This window comes from Mytilus californianus, unplaced genomic scaffold, assembly GCF_021869535.1.
Source record: "Mytilus californianus isolate M0D057914Y unplaced genomic scaffold, xbMytCali1.0.p SCAF_8, whole genome shotgun sequence".
Classification (NCBI taxonomy): domain Eukaryota; kingdom Metazoa; phylum Mollusca; class Bivalvia; order Mytilida; family Mytilidae; genus Mytilus; species Mytilus californianus.
In genome coordinates this window covers 93,844,561-93,867,264 of record NW_026262734.1, presented here as the reverse complement: position 1 = coordinate 93,867,264, position 22,704 = coordinate 93,844,561, and the positions used below count along the sequence as shown (strand labels likewise).

At 31.3% G+C, this 22,704-nt stretch overlaps 1 protein-coding gene across 1 annotated transcript; it reads right to left on the bottom strand.

Annotated features, from left to right (window-relative positions):
* Positions 1-826: 826 nt before the first annotated feature.
* On the bottom strand, positions 827-22,001 carry LOC127713106 (polymerase delta-interacting protein 2-like). Its single transcript, XM_052219742.1, has 11 exons — positions 21,869-22,001; positions 17,626-17,689; positions 16,586-16,683; positions 15,702-15,756; positions 11,072-11,144; positions 9,805-9,912; positions 8,331-8,452; positions 6,015-6,029; positions 4,726-4,851; positions 3,443-3,522; positions 827-1,801 (listed from the first exon to the last, which is right to left on the bottom strand). The coding sequence occupies exons 1-11, from the start codon at positions 21,964-21,966 to the stop codon at positions 1,690-1,692; spliced, it is 951 nt and encodes a 316-aa protein (XP_052075702.1). The 5' UTR covers positions 21,967-22,001; the 3' UTR covers positions 827-1,689.
* Between the last annotated feature and the right edge of the window lie 703 nt (positions 22,002-22,704).

Sequence of the window (22,704 nt, the reverse complement as noted above, 5' to 3'; positions counted from 1 at the left end):
AAAGTATATTAAATTTACTTTCAAGTAACACCGATTCAATTGTTTTATCGTGTTTGACAATTATTAGGAAAGAATTCATGAAAGCCCTATATTTGTTAAAAATTTTAAAATGGTGTTAAGCATTATATTTGAATTTTAAGGGTATGAAATTATATAACAGCCCAGGCCATGTGAAAGTTACAACAAATCTATGGCTGCATGTATTATTCTGATTCTAATAGTAAAAATCCAGTAATTGAAAAAAATTGAAATAAAGACTATTGTTTGGGCGTTGCTGTTCTATTTAAAAAGTAAAATCACAAAAATACTGAACTCCGAGGAAAATTCAAAAAGGAAAGTCCCCAATCAAATGGCAAAATCAAAAAAAACAAACACATCAAACGAATGGATAACAACTGTCATATTCCTGACTTGGTACAGGCATTTTCTTATGTAGAAAATGGTGGATTGAACCTGGTTTTATAGCTAGCTAAACCTCTCACTTGTATGACAGTCGCATCAAATTCCATTATATTGACAACGATGCGTGAACAAAACAATCAGACACAATAGGTTACCCTACTGTCAGACAAAACAAAAAATTTCCAATAAAATTTATGGCTGATATGAATTATTTCAAATAGCCTCTAGAAAAATGTATGTTATCCTTATAATTCTAAACCTATACAGTTCCAATATTCATTAAACAATTTTTTTCATTAGCTACTATTACCGTCAAATCCACAATTGACATATCGTAACTAAGGATTGAGCCCCTACATCGACTTGCTGAAATCCATAAATATGTGATTGCATGATGCAACAAAATCAAAAATGAAACAACATCTACCCCTAAAATTCCATTTTAATGAAGTATTTTCCAAATTTAAGATGTACAAGGAACTAAATAACCTTTAGCTTGAGATTTTTCATTTGTATGACATCATGTTTTGATGGAAATTTATTTTTATTTTAAATGCATACATTTTTCCAAGCTCTAATGCATTAATTCTATTTGGTAGGCAGTAGAAGAGGAATAATAGTTTGTTTTCAATTTCAATTTTCACACAGCAAAAAAGACAGGGTGTTTGTACATAGTTCCCCTATCTCATATATATATGATCACATAAATCTTCAAATAAATTTAATTTCTCCAATTCTTTGGCAATTTTACCCTCTCTGGACCCATTGTTTAAAAAAATCTAATCAGCGTGTGATTGTCGATGATCTCAGGAGATGAATGGCTAAGTTAAAAGGTTATAACCTTTATCAGCTCTCTGGATGAATCGAATTGTGATAACAGGTGTTAGAGAAATTGGCATCATTATACCAATTAGTATGACGCAAAAATCCAGCATGTAGATGGTACTCAAGGGGATTTTCGCTTATCAAAAATAAAAATTCATTTGATAATCATTAAAGAAACAGATTTTTAAATAGTTACTACTGGATTATCAGATTTAGCCTTGCCACTGATCTCGGATAGTTAAATTATCAAATACTAAAGTTCGGGTTGAAATTTCAATAGTTTATCTATCTAGATTGGATAAATCCGATTATCCACTGGTGCCAATGTGAAGAATCTATGTATATCAATTGAAATCAAAAATGTTTACAGCATGGCCTTTCTCAAATAATATTAAATTTACAGCAAAATATTAGTATTCAAACCAAGAATTGCGATACAATAATTATATAATAGTAATTTTATTAGTCAATTGTGTCATTTTTAATGTCCATGTCTATTGTACTTTCTAAAGAAAAATTTGGTATTTTACATTTAAATGTTGTTTGATCTTGCTTTTCCATTACATAGTTGCCTCTGAAAAAAAAAAATGAAACAAGAATTTGCAGATAACAAATATTAACATAAAATCTATTATGGCACATTTCTCTATCTGTTACATCTTTCATACTGTGGCTCTTTTCACAAAAAATCTTAAGACTAAAATCTATCACAAGTTATAATGAAATGGTCATGAATTACAAGTACTGTAAATTCAGAATTTATTGCTTGCATTTATTATTGCAATTTTTAAAGAAAGGACAAAATGCGAGAATTATTATTGTGATTTCAGGACATATAAACTTATACACTTAAATGTATCAGATATCAGAATGTGAATTCTTATTATTGCAATTATCACTCATTCCCATTATTCGCAATAATTAAAAGCTCACAATAATTTCTGAATTTACAGTATTTATTATCGTAAGAATTTTTGTAAAATTACTCGCTGATAATTATTTTGTATGATATTGCTTGATGATAGGACTGTCAGAGAGATGAATCAGATGTTTTAGTTATTTCAAAAAGTTTACTAATAAAATAAATTTATTAGTAAATGTTGTCCTTTATATATTGCACCTACAAGCTCATTCTGAATTCAAACACAGCTTGACTTCAACATAAAACCTGACTATCAGCTTTCCTGTTTGAACCAAGAATTATTTGGTACAGGCATTTCCTTATGCAGAAAATGGTGGATTAAACCTGGTTTTATAACTAGCTAAACCTCTCACTTCACAGTCGCGTAAAATTCCATTATATTGACAATAATGTGTGAACGAAACAAACAGACATAATAGGATTGTCTTCATTTTTTCTTAATGCTGCATGCACAATCTATAATCATCAAAATCTAAATTTTTAACTATAATTAATACTGTAAATATTTTAACATTGTATCCTGTTTAAACAGAATATGTTGTTTCATGCAGACCTTTAGAGTCTGAAATTAAGATTATCTTATCTTAAGGTAGATAGGGTGTCTTCCTCCATCTTGGATTTTGAAATACCAGAAAACAATCGGTCTAGATCTTTAATAAAAGGTGCAAATTTTGAGAGTAGTAGGTAATTCATGTGTAAGAATTTTCATTTCAAAATAGGAAATGACATATTTTATCATATTTATGGTTGTATTTTACAAAAAAAATGAATACTTTTGTTTGATTCTATTTTTTCCAACTTTGCCACATAAGGGGAGGCAACTCAAATGTAAGGGCAGATAATTCAGATAAAGTTACTTTTACAATAGAATGTGTTAGGAATTTACCTATTTTATTATGTAGCAAGAAAACGGGTCCCGTGACCCCATTTTTTCTTTTTCTTATCTGAAAGCATACTATTAGAGCTATCTTCTCTTATATTATCTCAAAATTCTATGGTGTAGTTTTCGTTTTATGGCAGAAAATTGGGTTTTCCATGCATAATCTATACAAAATCTGTCAATTTTGCACAACCTGTAGCGTGAAAATAAGCCCCGTGACCCATTCTTTTTTTAACTTTTTTTTTAAAAGCATGATATAAACTACATTTTGGCAAATTATTAAAAAATTCTATGGATTATAATTTAGACACCCCATCTACCTTAAATGCAATCCGAGGAAAGCAGCCTACTATGATACCATGGAGGTTGTCAAACAGTAATGAAGATTTAGGCTAACCACTTATAATACCTACCTCATGTATCCACTAGAAGATTGTAAAGAAATATGACTGCTATATTGAAAGAATGGAAAGTCAGGTGATAAAACTGGTTCCTAAAACAGAACAGAAATGATAATTAGATAAAAGGTGTAACCTAACACAGGCCATTAACTTAATTGATTGATTGGTTGATTGGTGTTTAATGCCACTTTCAACAATTTTGGGCTATTTTGTTGCATTTATTTTTTATTGGTAGAGAAAGCCAGAGTGGCCACAGAGAACCAACGTTAACTTTAACTTAATATTGGATGTTCACTTATTATGAGACATGTGAATATAAGACTTTTTCTGTACTGTTTTTTATTGTATATTTTGTATGTACCTTTATTATATCCATAATTGAGTCCATTGGTTAAAAAGTGAGGGCTTTAAAAAATATTTTATCATGTTACTTGTTCATATATCGTATATTGTATATCGTATATCGTATATCCCAATGAGTCTGGAATCTCATCAGTCGATGTCTTTATTCATATCTGAGCCTACAGTCATCAAAATTTACTCAGAATTTGTACTCGACCAAATCCAGTATTTTGATTGGTTGATTTCTGAGTGTGAGTACAAAAATTGTACAAAAATTGTGCTCAAAATATATTATGACTGAAAGGCTTGGACACTTCTATTTATTTATATAGGGTGTATCATGGGTATATATTACCTCACATAAAATGATCTTAAATTTGCCAAAATGTATATTTTACAATGCTTTTTTCCAAAAAATAATAAAAAGTATCAGTGACCATGCAATTTTTCAATCTACAAGTCGTACAAAATTGCCAAATTTTACATTGATTATTCATGAAAAAACACTTTTTTGTGAAGAAAAAAATCTATGAGATAGAATTTTGAAATAAAAATATGAGAAGATAGGTTTTATAATATGCTTAAAGAAAGAAAAAGGCTTGGTAAATGCATGTATGCCTCAAATGACCTTTTCTGTTGTGGTAATTGCCTAAATGATTTTCCCTTTTTCACACTGTCTCTTCTTTTCCCACCAGAGTCATTCTGAAGATTTTGTATTTAATCTGCTTTTATAAAGCTACAAAATCAGTCTGTGCCAAAAGGGACAAATAAAACTAGTAAAATCCTATAAGGCCAATAAACTTGTTCAAAGTCACATCATAAAAGTTGTTAATGTTTCGTCCTGCAATTATAATTCTAAGGTTTTAAATAATCTATAAATACACTTTAAATTGTATATATGTTTTTTACCCACAAGAACCAGCACACATATGTGGTCCAGTTCATTAACATACCTCCCCAACAACTCCTCTTCCAATCTTTCTAATTGGAGCACCAGGCTTAGGATAAATTTTCCATGATCTATGTCTAAGTTGCACAGTTTCTGATCCTAAATTTTCTAAACGTATAGTATACCTCCACTGAAATAAGAAACAAGACTTTAAAAAACTGGCAGACATGCATGTTTATGTTTTGAATAATCTTAAAAGTTTATTCATTTTGTTGAAACTATTGCAATAATAGAAGAAAAATACAGCTTACTGGTACATTTTCCTTTGGAGCCTCAACTATATGCATAAAGGTAGAAATTATCTGATTGTATGATTTGTGATTTGATGATATTCATGATATTCATGAGATGTTCAATAACATGTCAGTCCCACTATATGTAAATGTATTTATACATCCCTGGGTTTCATGTGTCTAGGATTGAGTGTTTCAGATGAAAGTAGATCCTGTTTGTTTGTGTATTCATATAAGAGAATAACATTTTTGAAGTATTCTTGACTATTCATATTTGCATTATTTTGCTACTCTCGAAATTTCCTTACATAAATCTGTCTTGAATATAAGTTGGTTTAAAATAATCAAAACCATTGAATACATTCTGTTGGTGTGGATTTATTATTTTTAGTTAGATATTGTCATGGATTTCATGAGTTTAGGTGGACCACTAATTTAAGTATTCAACCAAATACAATTTCCTATTTGTTTGTATGCGGACTTTTGTTAAAATCATAAAATCAAGTTCATAAACTAACTACTGTGACTGTGAAACAATTTTTCCTTAAGGATGCACTTAGGTCAGGCTTAGGAATTTTTGTCAGATGTTCGGACTCCTTGGTTTTTTATCCTAAGATACAGGGTAAAATATTTTGCCCCATAAAATCCATTTTTCTTTTCATATCAGACTTCAATAGCCCATAAAAGGTCATTTACCAAAAAAATAGCAGATTCTAGATTTCTTTTCTTTCGACTTGAGACCCAAATAATACCAATGCAAATATAAGGTAAAAGTCAGTCAGCCTTTCCCCGCCATTTTTTTAAAAGTAAATATCTCGAAAAGGAGCTCCATAACCTATCAATATTTTTAGCTTATTTTGTTCCTGAACTAATGCTCTTCTGACTTAAAGTATCAATTTTAAATTCTAGATTTTTTTAATTTCACCTAAGTACATCCTCAATCCACCAAAATTGATATACACAAAAAATTAAGGTTTCTTTTTTAGCTTCATTTCTTTTTCTTTCAACAGAGTAAAAACATAACTCCAGGTATATTGTGTAAAAGAAAAGAAAATCTTACCCAATAATTATTATCCTGAAAAATAAAAATATATAATTCTACAAATACTATAAAATACTACAATATTTTTTTTCTCTGTATAAGATTCATAACCATTGATTTGAAAGCATTTTCTTCAATACAAGCAACTGATGATTTGCATAATAAAGAAAGTCAAACAAATACATCACAAATATGAAAAACCTGATGCCTGAAAATAGTGTGTCAACACTGAGGTTGTAAATTTGAATCCTGTTCATGGCAAAGGTGCTATCGACTGTATCTTAATTGACTAGGATTGCTCATTTTTTCTCCAAAGGTTGGAGGTTCTCTCTGGGTTCTCCAGCTTCCTCCATCAACTAGCAGATAGTAATGGGAGCTTTCACAGAGGGTTCCACTTGAGTAGACAAGCATTTTTGCACCTGTCCCATGTCAGGAACCTCTGACCTTTGTTATAATTAGTCTTGCATGTTTTTCTAGTGTTGGTTCATTTATATTTCTTGGAGTTTAGTGTGACGTCCATTTTCGCTGAGCTAGTATACATTTTTTTAAGGGGCCAGCTGAAGCCCACCTCTGGGTGTGGGATTTTCTCGCTGTGTTGAAGACCCATTGTGCCCTTGGGCTGTTTTTTGCTCTTTAGTGGGGTTGTTGTCTCTTTGACACATTCCCCGTTTCCATTCTAAATTTTAAATTGTGATGTGATAATTGATGTATACATAGCTAATTTCCATTGAAGGCACACAATCTCAGACGCACCTTTTATTCATTGCCAAACTGCAAAGGGGTTTAAAAGTTAGAGAGCTGAAACAATGTGTGTATATATATATGCACAGGGATGGAGGAGTTGAACTAAGCTTTTGACCACCACTTTCAATGCATGGTTTTCTTCTTTTCACTGACACAGCTTTCAGTAATGGTGTAAACTCATGTCAAGTTCCATCACCCAACTTCAATGAGGTTTGAAAGTTTGGGAGAGGTAAATATTTTGTACATATGCACGGGGGTAACTATTTTGAATTAAGTTTTGGATCATAACCTTCACTGTAGTTTAGGGATTTCTTCCTTGTATATATGCTACACACATTCTAGTAGTGGGGAAAATTGTGTCAAGTTTTATCACCCAACTAAAAGGGGTTAGAAAGTTAGGGAGCAGAAACAATTTGTAAATATGGACAGACACATTCAGTACATGGACAAGCTGATTAATATTGCCTTCTGTTGATTAATCAGAATTCTTATAGATAACTTGTGTAAGTCATGATAAAGATGAGAGTGCTAAAAGTGACATTAAAAACCAACAATCAATCAATAAAAAAGAGATATTGAAACATGAAACGAAAATTCAAATGAAAGCATAAGATTATGTCACATCTACTATGCATCAAATCAAAACTGCAATTTTTATAAACTGAACTGTCATGCAATATATGATCCATGATCCATCTATATTTTTAGTAACAATTATCACAGAAAAGACAATACAAAAAAACATACTCCTACGTGACAAATGTTTTAACAGACATTTTCAATAGAGTTGTCTTACTTTTATCATGTAAAAAACCTAATATGTAACATAAATACTAACATTAGGACACTACAAATTTGTATGTACCAGGATGTTACTGGTTTTTAGCCCTTAAAATCACATTTTTATGATTAACTTTCTGTCAAAACTTCAAAAACACAGAACAACTTGATATAACTGTTATATGAACTTTATAGGTGACATCATCAACAATGTGGGGCCTCAGTGGCAGAGTGGTCTAAGTAGTCCAACTACTGTAACACTAGCCTGTCAACACTGAGGTTGTGGGTTAGAAAACCACTTGTGGCAAGTGCGGTCGAGTCCAATCTTAATTGACTAGGATTGTCAGTTTTTCCATGGTCCTCTCTGGGCACTCTGACTTCCTTCTCCAATAAAAACTGACCTCCATGAAATAGCCAATAGTGCTGAAAGTGGTGTAAAACATCTATCAATCATCAACAATGCAAACAACTATACTCATTTTTTCAACTAGTTTTGATTCAGGTAGTAGTAAAATGTGTAAATTGCAATTAAAACCAATAATAGTTATGGGGTTATGAAAGTATAAGCCTTCCCAGTGGTGTTCATATTGTAGATGTTTTTTGCTGTTTTTTTCAATGGGTTGCTGTCTAAATGACCAATACCCAACATCTCCTTTCAATCACAAATTTTTTGGGGTTAAAACTTAAAAGCTGAAAATAAATTTGTTGTTGGGTCTCAAATCATGGCTAGCAACTTTGTAAACCATAATATGCCAAGTTCAACATCAGATCACAGGTTATGTTCACCACAATCTTATAAGTAAAGCTTACTTTTATTCCCATAAAAGCTGGTATAACTGTCACTTTTATATTTTCTGAAATTTCTCTATACACATCATAAACTTTTAACCATGGGTGTTTATACAAGTTTGGTTGTCCTTTGTAATGTGGACCTGTTAATGAATAAAGCTATGTTATAATATTAGTTAAATAGAGGTAAAGTAGGAGTAACTAGCTAGATTTACAAGAAGTTGCTAGTGTTGTCATGCAAACATACCCCAACTCCTACTAAAATTACTAGAAAACAGGAAGTAGGTCTCTGTTCTTAGTCTATATAATATCATCAGATTCTGAAGCATTTTGTTTGATGTAAGGCACATGCTTTCCATAGTTTTTTTTGTTTGATGTAAGGCACATGCTTTCCATAGTTTTTTTGTTTGATGTAAGGCACATGCTTTCCATAGTTTTTTTGTTTGATGTAAGGCACATGCTTTCCATAGTTTTTTTGTTTGATGTAAGGCACATGCTTTCCATAGTTTTTATGTTTGATGTAAGGCACATGCTTTCCATATTTTTTTTGTTTGATGTAAAGCACATGCTTTCCATAGTTTTATTTAGAAGTTTATTGTATTACAAACATGGTTAACATAACAAACAATTTATAAAACAGCTTCATGCTGTTGGACTTAAAAAATACTGATTTTACCTATTTAATTAACACAAAATAAACAGTCTGGACACATTCTTTACATGACTTCCCATGCCAGTAGTCTGTAGTCCAGCAGTTGTGGTTTGTTGGTGTCTGCCTAAATTCAAGATGGATTAGGGTGTCAGGGGGCGTATCCAGCCATTTTTAAAAGGGGGGTTCCCAAACCAGGATAAAGGGGGGGGGGGGGGATTCCAACTATATGTCCCCATTCAAATGCATTGATCATCCAAAAAAAAAGGGAGTTCCAACCTCCAGAACCCCCCCGGATCTGCCACTGGCTGTTGGTTTTTCTCTTATGAATTATTTCACATTTTGTGATACCTGAACCTTTTGTAGCAACATTAACAGTACAAAATTTACGGCACCAGATGCATGTATAGACAAATAGAAAAATGAAAAGCTGATAAAACCAAAAGGGACTATAAAAACTGAAAGCCAATTTCTGACAAAGAATCTGAGCTATGCAGTATGCACAAGTGAGATACTTTTCATAATTTTAAAATAATTAAATGTAATGTTTTACAATCACAAAAAAAACACATCCCCTATATACAATGTTTTCTATACTTTATATACCTAGGGTAATATAATTTGTTTATATAAAAATAAGGAGATGTGGTATGATAGCCAATAAAACAGCTATCCACCAGATTTCAAATAAGTAGATATAAGCAATTATAGGTCACCATAGTGCCTTCAACAATTAGAAAAACCCATACCATATAGTGGGCTATAAAGGCCCCAACATAAAAAAATGTGAAACAATTCAAACACGAAAACTAACAGCCTAATTCATTACAAAACAAGATTACTTACTTTGGAAAGACGCATACTTGAGAAAATGATAAAGACAGGGATGTTCTATTGGACAGTTATCTACTCCTGTGTACGGCAGAATATCATCGTGAGCTACATAATCTAATCCTGTAATTATAATGGTTGTCTGTGTTCACTTACAGCAAATCACTTGATATTGATATATATTTGAACTTTTGTTTACATCTATGTTGTTTTATTTGATCTTTTGAAAAATTCCAAAACTTAAATTTGATGTACAGTTAAACCTGCTATAACATGTATAAAGGTTACCATGTATAAAGGTTACCATGTATAAAGGTCACCATGTATAAAGGTCACCATGTTTAAGGGAAAACCTGTCTTGTTAGGTATAAAGGTGGTATCAAACACCTTGACTAAAAACAATTTGGCTCGTTTAATTTTCATAAAATTTTGACAAAATATTTACTTTGTCCCTTTGACAAAAATATAAAAATTTCAAAAAACTTGAACCACACACTTTATCGGAAAAATTTCATTGGATACCGGTATATAGCAGTTTGACAAACACTAATTTTGATCATTGAGAAGCTTTATATTTCCTTAATAATAGAACCTGATTAAAGCGTTCAGCTGATTTTTACAGAGTTATCTCCCTGTAGTGTTATGTACCACCTTAAACCTCTTTTTGTCCAGTTGTAGTAATACCTATGCATTTTAAACAATAATTCAAAGCTCACTTCTCTTATAAGGTGTTTTTTCCTTAGTCTCGTAAGGGACCTTTTTATACAGGTTTTAGTGTATATACGAGAAGATGTATCCAGGGGACACCATGACTCTCTTGCACTGTCATACGTCCATGTTAAAGTTTACCTTGAAATTGGAGTCACAAATAATTTGGCATATGATTTCAAAAGTTCACCTGACAATGAAAATGTGTACTAGGTTTCAAGTTAATATGACTAAAACTTCATGGTTAACTATACCTGAACTCAAAAGTTTGACCTAAGGTGGGATAAACAAACAGATGGATAGATTAACGGACAGACAGAGGCACAGACTGGAAAACATAATGCCCTCTATAATAGGTCAACATATGTATGTTATGGCTCCTGATTACCTGATAAGTTTTGTTTTATCTAATATTTTTAACTGAATGTGGAAATCATAAGGGTACAATCTATTGTAAAATGTGGGAAAAAATAACAATGGGATATTTAAAAAACCATATACATGTAAAGATGATAAAGTCAAAGAAAACTGTGTGATACAATGGCTAAAAAGAAAAAAAAACCAACTAGATTACCTTGTATAGCTGTCAGGCCTTTTGTGTTGTTGCTTGGTAAATAGGTCACTTTTTCTTCTTTCAACCATTTTCTCTGCAAAAAATAGATTTTCATAGTTTTGAAACAGATATTGAAATTTGGCTAAAAAGCACAATGTTAAGGATTTGATATGAAACACTTGATACCTGATGACCTCCTGAAAATTAAAGTTTATTAATAAGTGGTCGTTGCACATTTGTTTTACTTGTCATCTTACTTTTTGGTAACCAGATATAAAAATTTGTTGGAAATTGTACTCTGCATTTTGGCGTAGGTAATCAATTACAAATTTTCTGAAAATTAAATGCTCCTTTACAATGTATAATGAATAATCCTGAAAAAAGAAAGTGGGAAAGAAGGTTAAGGATGTTCGCTCTGTTTCAAAATAACAGACTTTTTAAAAGTCTGTCATAAATTGATAGTATAAAAATAAAGAAACTAAAAAAGCAGAAAAAAATGAAGGGTCCGTGTGCTTGTTATTGAGATATAAGCCATTAAAAATTTGGCTGGAAACGATTCTCTCTAGATTTTTCATACATTTAACATTGGCACCTTTTCTTCTTTCAAAAACGATGCAAAAATAACAAGGATTTTATAAGATTTTCAAAAGATGACATTTTAAACTGTATGTAATCAAATTATGGAAAGAAAAGTAGGGGTTAGTGGGCAAAATTATTAATGACACTACATGGATAAAACCAGAGGATTCTGAATATCTGACAAAAATTCAAAAACAAGAGGAGCGAACATCCTTAATTGCTGCAATGTTGTTGAAGGTTTTCAGGGCCATAGTATATAGACCCAAACTGTTCTATCGTCATTGAACATTCATGAAAGAGCCTAATAACACCTTTCTGGACATATACAATTCTATCGTCATTGAACATTTATTAAAGAGCCTAATAACACCTTTCTGGACATATACAATTTAAAATTTTAACATAATCTGACATAACTGATAAGTGATGAATGTTTCATATGTTAGTATTACTGTAAAAGTACTTTTATTCGTGGGTATCAATTTTTGAGGTTTGAGCAAAAGTTACATGTTTATGGGTTCTTAAATTTTTTGAAAAGGAGTAGGTCCGGTAAGGGCCGATTTTGGCCTCAAAATTCAGGTTCATCTGATGAAAGATTTTGGACACTTTTTAAACACTTAAGTGTCTACTTCAGTCGATTCAATTAGTTTATGTGAAAGGTTTGAACTGATTTAGTCATTAAAGACGCTCAAATTCAAGCTAAAATATGAAAAATCTATCAAATATGCCATAATGTGTCACTTTTCAGATGGTTTTGTCAAAAATGAAAGTGGCCGCATCCGTGTTCATCCTCAACCTTTATATATGTTATGTATTATCATCAAATACAACTTACATTTAAATATTAAGAATGAACAAAAATGCGGCCACTTCCATTTCAGACGGAAACCATCTAAAAATTAACCAAAATGCTAAAATTTCGAAGATTTCAGTAATTTAGCATGACTTAATGATGATAGTACCGGATACATGTGCATTGTATGGTCAAAAACAGCCCATATTTATGTAACAGAAGTATTCTTCTTTCCAATAAATAGCTAAAAAATTACATTTTAACAATTTTGTAAAACTGCTATATTTTGGGGCCAAAAAGGGGTCTTACTGGGCCTACTCCTTTAAAAATTGAGTGAAGAATTTGAATGAATATTTGTGAAATTAGTCATATGTTGTTTTATAATGATTTATTGGATATTGCAAAAAAAGGTGTTCATTTTCACTCACTTGTATTTCTTTCATTTACTAACAATATTTCATAAAATTTTTAATAAAAGAATTGTTTTAAGGAATTAAGCTGATTCATCTATGTTTACAAATTGTCTTCATTGAAGGAAATTGCAAAGTAAACATTTTAATTCTTGCACATATGTAATCAGAAGTTAAGACATTAATTAACCCAAAATCAAATGCTCAACAGAATAACTATCATCAAAGGTGTTAATTAAACCATAAACATGTCACTTAAAAAAACAGTTACATAAGAAAATGCTACAAATGTAATTTGTTTTGTATTTCAATTAAAACTCGTACAGTTTAGGATTTTTAAAGATTAAATGGGTAAAATCCAGTTTGAAGTTGTACATTTAGTTCGTAGTACTTTGACTGATATTCGATGTATTCTCTAGATTACATGCCAGTTCAATGTATTCAAACCTACACAGGGATCTTTCTATCTTTGGAATTGGATAACAGATGTTATATTTTGTTGGACACTTAATTCATGGATTCAGCCATCCACCAAAACCAAGAAGATCGGTACCTCACAAATAAAAGTACTTTCACAGTAATTAGATATTGGACTTTCTTTAGTTTTTCTCTCAAATTAAAATAATTGCATTGCATGTATGTTTCATAAGAATCCTAAATTTTGATTGGCTGATAACAATGGCCTGCAATCCAATATCATATTTTATTTTCGTATAAGCTATGACTGTACATGCTATCCATGTCAAAGTTAAAAAATGCACTGAGAAACAATAAAAAAAACTTGATGTAATACTAAATTTCATGGTTGTAGCATAAAATTAAATTATAAGTATCTTAAGCTTCTTTTTATGATTTTATAGGGTTGTAAAAGCATTGATCATGCACATATTTTTAGTATGAAGCGCTTCAAAACTTCAGCGCTTCATATTAAAAATGTGCGCATGATCAACGCTTTTACAACCCAATAAAATTATAAAAAGAAGCATTCAATTCTTAAATGAATCTGAATTTAGAAAAGATGCAGAAATATATTTATGGAAAAAAAGAGTGATTGGCAGAAACCCAACGAAATACCAGATAACAAGATATATCGAAGAGACAAGACTTTCATTGCTGTTCTTTATCTTGACTGTTGCAGCAATAAAACAAAAACTACTGATAAAAGAAGCATATATTAAACAGCTGTTACCCATGTATACTAGTCTTGCTCACTTACACAGTTCTATTTTTTTTAAATATCTACATATACATGTATGATTATTTTTACCACAACTTCAAAACAATTGATCAAACTAGACTCAATAACTTCAGACCTGCCAACTATCCCGATTTTGGCGGTATCATACAGACTTTCATGCCTCAACCCAAATCCCGCAAAACAAGTCAAAATTCCGATTTTCACAAAATCTACCTGAAAAAATTGTTGTTTACTGATTTTGAAGTTTTTCCGACCAATCTTTATAAATCTATATTTTTACCTGGCGACATATTTATGACAATTTTATGACCCCAACAAATCAACGGTCACAACAGGTGTCAGAATTTGTTGTTACAGGTAATCTGCTTATCCATTGGGTCATAATGATTCTCAAAATTAATTAATTTGATAAATAGAATCAGTCAGTGGGCATTTCAATTTTAATCAATTTTATCATACGATCACAATTTGCAATGTTTACCGTAGTATCATGACAAAAACGTAGTTAACTGAAAGACGAAAACTGTAATGAACTCATTATGAAACACCGTTTATCTTGAAATCCGTGAAAATTTTTGAAATCAGACGTGTTTCTGTCAGTTTCTGATTTAAAATCGATGGCATATTGTATTCACTTCTACTGTGTTTAAGCCTCCGCTGGTAGAGCACCTTTGAATACCAAGAAAGATAACTCAAATTTTATCCCTTTTCTCACAAACTAACTAAGATCTGTTTCCATCCTTCTAACTTTAGGACATTTAGGTTGTAGGTCTTTTGAGGCATGGTGCAAAGATAAAAAAAGGTCTTTGGAGGGGGAGAGGAGGGTCTTCAATTTGTATCACTTATTTTTTTAGGCCATTTTTCTCTATTCTGAAGTTACTTTGCCAATTAATAAGTACAAGAATCATGCAAATAAAAGAAAACAAGGCTAATAACTCATCATCAGTTTACCAAAAGAAAAAAAAGAAGTGAGATATGAGACTACTTCAAGAGTATAAAACAGTGCATACAGAAACGCCGCAAAAATGTTGACCCTTAAAAATCTGGTCGTGCACTAAATCCCCCATGGAGATTTTCAAAAGTTGGCAGGTCTGTAACTTTAATTTTCTAAATCACTTTTTATATATATATATATATACATGATATCAGTCAGCAGGGTTTAAGAGCATTTGTTGTTCGACCTGTTAGTCAAATGCGTTTTGTTAAAATATACTTTTTCACTTTTTTGGTCTTTTGGAAAATGTTGTTTGTGCTGTATTTAGACCCCTCTACCAAGAAATTTATTTTGCATGCACACATATAAAAATTGCGGTTTTTATCCAACGCAATCATAGGTTTAAACGTTGTTTTCAATTTAGACTTGTTTATATGATATATATATATATACTAAAAAAAAATATAAAGATTGTAACAATTTTTAAAAGAAGTGCTATTTTTGTACAGTTTATTTATACATGAAAAGGACATTAAGAAATACAACAAAATACAAAATGAAATACTTGATGGTACTTAACATTCCTATATAGACAATTCAAGGGTGGACAACTACCCAATAACTTCAATTCCCCCTAGAAAATTATCTCCCGCCAGCTCATCTCATGTATCAGCACTTGCCAAATACATTTCGTAAAATCAATCTAAAACAAATCTATCATTACCCATTATACTTACAGCAAACTCAAGATCTCGATCATCTATCAAAGCTTGATAAAAAATTTCTTTCTTCCTAAAAAATTTTAATTAGTAAAAATTATCAAAATCATACTATAATATATACAATATAAAAAGTAAAACAAAAATTGTTTTTTTGTTGATAAATTGTTGATATGTATTTAAGGATGTACTTAGGTGAAATTAAAAAAAATCTAGAAGTAAAAAATTGATACTATAAGCCAAAAGAGCATTAGTTAAGGAACAAAATAAGCTAAACATATTAATAGTTTATGGAGCTCCTTTTTGAGATATTTGAGTTTAAAAAAATGGCAGAAAAAGGCTAACTCTGACTTTTACCTTGTATTTGCATTGGTATTATTTGGGTCTCAAATCGAAAGAAAAGAAATCTAGAATCTGCTTAAATTTGGGTAAATGACCTTTTATGAGGTATTGAAAAGAAAAGAAAAATGGGTGTTATGGGGCAAAATATTTTACCCTGTATCATAGGAAAAAACCGAAGAGTCCTGACACAAATTCCTAATCCTCACCTAAGTACATCCTTAAGATTCATAATTTTAATTTTTATATCCAACATGACAAAGATTTTTTTTTTTAAATCAAGGGAGTAGACTTTGCACATGTTGCATGAAATTATTTCTTTGCCAAATATTGAATGACAGACATTGTGACAAGGTATAAATTGCATGATGTTAGAAAGAGAAATATTCTTATGGGTCCTTTAGCAATTTTAAAGTCTCTCTGACTGTGCACTTAATATCTATTAACAGCTTTTCAACAGAGAAAATAACCAGGGCTGAAAACTTGACAGAAAATAGGTTAAGCCTTGTACGGTCTTAGTTATAAATCTACAAAAAAATGACTGCTTCTGTATATGTACAAACTTGCTAGCAAATTTTTTCTCTGGATCCATTTCGTAAACATTTGCAACCCATGGGTACAAAATAACTCCTCTATAATCAAACAATTGGTGGAGAAATGTCTGAAATAAAAAGATATACAGTGGATTCATTATTATTTGTTGGATACTAATCTTTGTGGATTTCAAAGGTACAGGTGAACCATCAATTTAAATGTTCAACAAATTACAAATTTTCAATAAGGTTGAATGCAAACATTAGCAAAATCATGAAATCAAATACTGTAATGGACATCAGAAGGATTCTTTCAGACTGTAAGAATTGCAGAGATATATAACCTTGACTGTTGAAAAGGAGATATATGTCTCAAATTTATGTAATTTGAATAATATAATGAAAATGTTGAAAATTATTGTCAATAGACCATGGCCAAGAGGCAGGGCCTAATAATTTCCATGGAAATTATCTTTTTACCATACTTATGATAAGTGGTTTACCTTTAACTGACATTATCATAAACTGTAACATGTGTAATGATTATTGAAACTGCATATGTGGACAACTAAACCCCTAAGGGCTGTTTCATGTTCCATGCATTTAAATTCTGAACAGCCCTAAGTCTTGCAACTGAAACTCAACACAGAATTAAGTAGTTGTTGACCTGGGAACAGACATAAAGTTAATAACAAGTATATTAAACCTGTTCAAATCAACAATTTTAAAAACTACATTATTATTAAACTACAATTTCATTTTTTGTTCTATTTATTATCTCCCCTTGACAATAGTACTGCATGCAATGCATTATCTCACCCTTGACACTGCACCATTTGCATGATCTCCCCTTGACACTGCATGCAATGCATGATCTCCCCTTGACACTGCATGCAATGCATGATCTCCCCTTGACACTGCATGCAATGCATGATCTCCCCTTGACACTGCATCCTATGCATTGTCTCCCCTTGACACTACATCATATGCATGATCTCTCATTGACACTGCATCCTATGCTTTATTTCCCCTTGGCACTGCATCCTATGCTGATTAAAAGTATCTCTTACCTGCCCTGTGCTGTAACTTTTGTCTGCACTTTGTTTCTCACATGGTTTTCCCACTTCCACAACACTAAAAGAAAAGATGAAAACTAAATGTTTAGGCGTATCAGTCATAATTGGATAAAGTTAAGGGGCAAAAATCTATGTACATTTGTACCCTAAATGTTCATACCTACCATTAAATAAAGAGATAACTGTATTGTATTTAAGCTTGGCCTTCGTGAAACGTAGATTTTACTGTTGCAAATTGAGTTTACCTAGCGCCGCTAAATTCAAACGGTTTGACTTTAAACAGACAAGCTTTACATGCAACAGTCTAAATCAGTTTTCTTGGATTCAAATCCTCCCAATGTCACGACTTTTTGTTGTCAGAGGAAAAATGAAGAAAAAAATATATTCTTGCGCATTGTTTTAAAAGGGCACTGGTACTGCAGGACCGATTGTCTCTGATGAACCATGGAAACACCTCAACACAAAAGATGCATCCATAAAATGAATATTCATAAAATCAATGCTTGTAGTTACTGAAAGCAAATTTTTGGCACCCAAAAAAAAGTTTACCAACATTTAATATCTTTTTGATCATGTTGATGTGCAATGCCAAAATAGGAATATATGTAGCAACTTAATTCTTTCAAATGGAATGAGTCAATTTGATGATCGATATTTTTTTCACATTTAAGACAAAGATTTAAAGATATTTAATCCAGACTTTTTATCAGTTCATTTACAAATTGTGTCTAAAGTTTGGGCACCCACGGCCCCCCCCTTTTTCAAAATCCTGGATCCCCATCTGGTTTCCACCTATTCTATTTCAGTACATTGTGACTGAGCTAAATTTAACTTTCTGCAAAAGAAATTTGAGTCAATCACCTAATAAACATGATAAAATATCATTATGATTACCAGGATTACATGGGAAAGTTCAAAATTTCTAAGGCCCACTTTAGTCGCAGGGTTGGTCACTTTGTTTACTTGTTTATACTATTCATTTGAAGAAATTGGTTAAAGTGAGTATCATTTGAGCTGCGTCAGATACAAATCGACATTATGCAAGTGCACGTATACATGTACATGTACATGTATAAGACTTTAATTGATTTTGGAACATTCAAATACAAAATAAACGATGAATTTTGGTTTGTTTTTGTAGGGTTCTTATATCAACTCAATTTTCAAACAGTTATATATATATATATATATTAATTACATATATAGACTTTGCATAGAGATTTTTTTTAACCCAAAATAGGTAAACAGCTAGATGTTTTCATATTCATTTGCATAAGGTCGATTTCTATCCGACACTGCTCATTTATAGCTTGGTAACTATTTCGTAAATTAATTCGTAGGTTACGTAAATATTCTGGTCAGGTTACTTTCTGTTTCTTGCATGTGCCTGGAAGGGCTCGTTGTCCATAGAAACTGTAAATATGATGACATCCCCCAGGATCAGGGCAGTCTACCGCTTAGGATTTGAAATGAGCAGGGCTCATACTTTGGCCTTCAGATATCATGGATATGGAACATTTATCAAGACAACATGTACATGTAGACTAGCCGCCATCATATTCATATATTTATCATGTTTATTGTATGTAAACTTGTGTTCAATCATATGTCTTCTAAATAAACATCTTATAAATTTATGTCATGTGCATGTATGTATGGTTTGCCCAATATCCCAGAACTTGGTAGAAAACTGGAAGACTATGAAGTCAGGAGAAATTCACACTCCTGTTACAAATGAACATGCATATGGCCCGCCCCACCAATAGCATGGAGCAATATTCATGTGTACAGAGACAAAAATAAGACAAACAAGTCACAATTTTGAGCAGTATATGTGCTTCAAACAAGGCACTCAATTCTTGTCTGTGTGAAAAAAATGTATCCATACACACACATTATGTATCTACATGTACCTGTCTAGAAGTATATTTTTTTCAAAGACAAGTGACTGTGCATTCAACTATCAAACTGTCAGATTTAACAGTTACAGGACTGTCGGACCAACAGGTTGTCATATTATACATGTTATAGGACTTGCGGATTATTGGACTGGTCCAAAGGACACAGTTATTGTCCTTTGGTTTTCGTTGTCTACAAATATAGTCCCTAGTCATGCTAGTGTGGACAGTGTATAACTTGCAAATTTTTTTCATACACTTTCCAAATTTATTTATTTCTATTTTACTCATGAAATATTAATTAGGGGGATGAAATTACATTGTTTCAAAAATTTGGGTGATAACTTTTTATGTAGTGATTTGGTCCAGTTAAAAAAGGTAAAAAAATAGTATGCCTGATGCTGTCAAACTGAATTATTGACCCCTTTAACATACAATTGTCTATATTTTGAGTTAGAGCTGGTAGACTTTAAAAATTTGTATAATTTTGTTATTTGTACACTTCACTGTAAAAATCTTTATGAGATAGAGCAGCTTCAATTTTGTTTAATTTGAATTTATTGTCTTAAAGAAATGTACTACGAAATAACTGTGTCAAGGCAACTGTCAGATTATATTTATTTAACCAGAATTACTGTTTTGCAGCTACACTAGTCTACACTGTGTTGGTCATGTTGGTAGTCCCCAATTATTACATCTTGGAAGGCTGTTTTAATAGCTTCAAATGACATATTCTGGATCTCCTGTAGTTGGTGATCGCAATACTGGTATACCAGTATTGTGCACAATACTGGTATAAAAATTTTGTACCAGTATTGTATTCCAGTATTGTACCAGTATTGTGTTTTTTTAGAATAAACAATACATATAGGTAATTAATCTTTTATTAAAGGTGTCACATATATATGCATAATGATATTAACATATGACATGACAATTTTATATGGAATGATTGAATTGTATTTTTAATTGATGATGCCATTGATGGTACACTGTGATTGTAATCAAAGAAAGTTTTTAATCTTCTGATGTTTTTTTCTTAAGGGAACCATACTGTCTCAGCATTTTAACAAACTCTTTACTTTCTTTTATGTTTTCTTCCAGCTCTCTCTTTCCAAGTCTCAATAGTATATTTTAGTGAATTTTATATTGACATTAATACTGTTATAGCTTCTGTATCATCAGCATTAATATTGTTTATTTTTTCTTCAGATGGCATTTCTGCAACCCCCACTTCCTATATTGATATTTATGTATTCAGTCTGTGGACTTTCTCTTACGGTTACTAGATTACAAGCTTGTTTAGATAGCACCTGTACGGCTCTCTTACTGTAGGAGTGCTTGTCTAGTATTAGTATTTGAGCATTTGTACCAGTAGATATATCTGCTACAAATTGTATTGCCCATGGTTCTGAATCAACTGCTTTAACGTACCCTTAACATTCATGTAGACAAACTAGTTAATTTGGTTATAATCAGGTTCCCCTATTAAGCATATTTTATGTTTAATGGATATTGATATTTTTTATCATGTTTATTGTGAAAGATTGATAAGAAAATAAAGACAAACAAATGCTTAGAATCTTAGTATACATGTATTAAAATATCTGTAAAAAATATACGATTGCATACATGTAAATGCTGAATTTACAGTGTTATAGTGTAATAATTCGCTTGAATTTATTAAATAATAACTCAGATAATAAAGCTTTTATTTTATTTTATCTAAATTGAATTAAATAAAATATAGAAATATGAATTATTAGCAATTATTTATATAATTAAAAATTGTTCGAATAAGATGAGTTAATTGCAATAATCTTTTGTTTATTTGTACAAGTATATATAGTAATTATATTTAACTGGTTGTTAATTGATTTCACAATTATCCTCTATAATCTTTTTGAGTTCATTTAATCTCCCTTTGATCTTCAATATATCTAATTTTGCTTAAAATTCATTTTTCATTATACACCTTAAAGTATAGTGAACAATACAACTGCAATACTGGTATATCAGTAATGTACCAGTATTGCTGTTTTTAAAAAAAAAGTTACAATACTGGTACAAAATTTTTATACCAGTATTGTGGACAATACTGGTATACCAGTATTGCGATCACCAACTACAGGAGATCCCATATTCTTGCAGCAATAAGGGATCTTTATAAAAATCAAAATTGACAAATAACATCAACAAATGTTATGATTATTTGGACTACACTACAGTGAGCGGAGATGTCTGAACAGCTGAATTAGTGAATATGTAGAAGGTTACCCGGTTACACTTGCAAATTAATAATTACAGGCGAAACTGAATTTTTTAGGCATAGATCATACCTTGGCGCTGAGGACAGGCACTTGAGTGATTTCTCTTGACATTGTTTAGTTCTTGAAAATAAAGAACAGAAAGTTCTTTTTATATTTAAACTGGCCATGGCATGTTGACAATGTTTTTCTTCATGAGTTATCTTCCTTGGTAAAACCAATATCGGAAACATGATGGAATTATTCCGCAAAATGAATATGAATAATTTTTTTTATTATATACTTAGTAGTAACAGAGACATATAATACAATATATAATAATATTGTATTATATGTCTCTGGTAGTAAATACAGATAAATTGTATGTGTAATATGGTCAACGGCAATCGTGCTGTATCAGCCATCCGTGATGATATCGACATCAGTCACGGTTGCAAAGGCTTTATCACACATTTAATCTGTATGCATCATAGAAACGGCATCGATATCAATCACAATGGCAAAGGCTTTATCAAACCCCTAATCTGTATAACGTCATGTCACATAAAACATCTACTTGAGGTATATATAATAAAGTGCATATGATATGGCTTTTTCAATATCACATCCGTATCAACCCGAGACACCAATATAATCCCAAGAGCTCCTTCAAAAGCTGATTCCTAACCAATATGATATTGATTGCATTTTAAAATGACGAAAAAAAAAATCCCTTCACCTATTAACAATAAATTAATTTTATTTTTGACATACAAATATTGATACCTGAAGAAATTTTAGCTTTTTTGAAGTATTTTTTAAGATTTCATTTTTCTGCAAATATTGCGCAATTAATATTTTAATGTGCACTTGATTTGAAATTATGGCATTCTGTTCTATTATGTCCACATGAGTTTTAGAAAAAATAG

What these genes read in the sequence shown, in the direction of transcription:
- LOC127713106 (XM_052219742.1), bottom strand. Translation starts at nt 21,966, where the DNA reads ATGGCCAGTTTAAATATAAAAAGAACTTTCTGTTCTTTATTTTCAAGA. An exon ending in TGCCTGTCCTCAGCGCCAAG is followed by an intron (nt 17,690 to 21,868) that starts GTATGATCTATG and finishes CTTTTCTTTTAG; the next exon opens with TGTTGTGGAAGTGGGAAAAC. An exon ending in CAAGTATGCGTCTTTCCAAA is followed by an intron (nt 8,453 to 9,804) that starts GTAAGTAATCTT and finishes ATTCATTAACAG; the next exon opens with GTCCACATTACAAAGGACAA.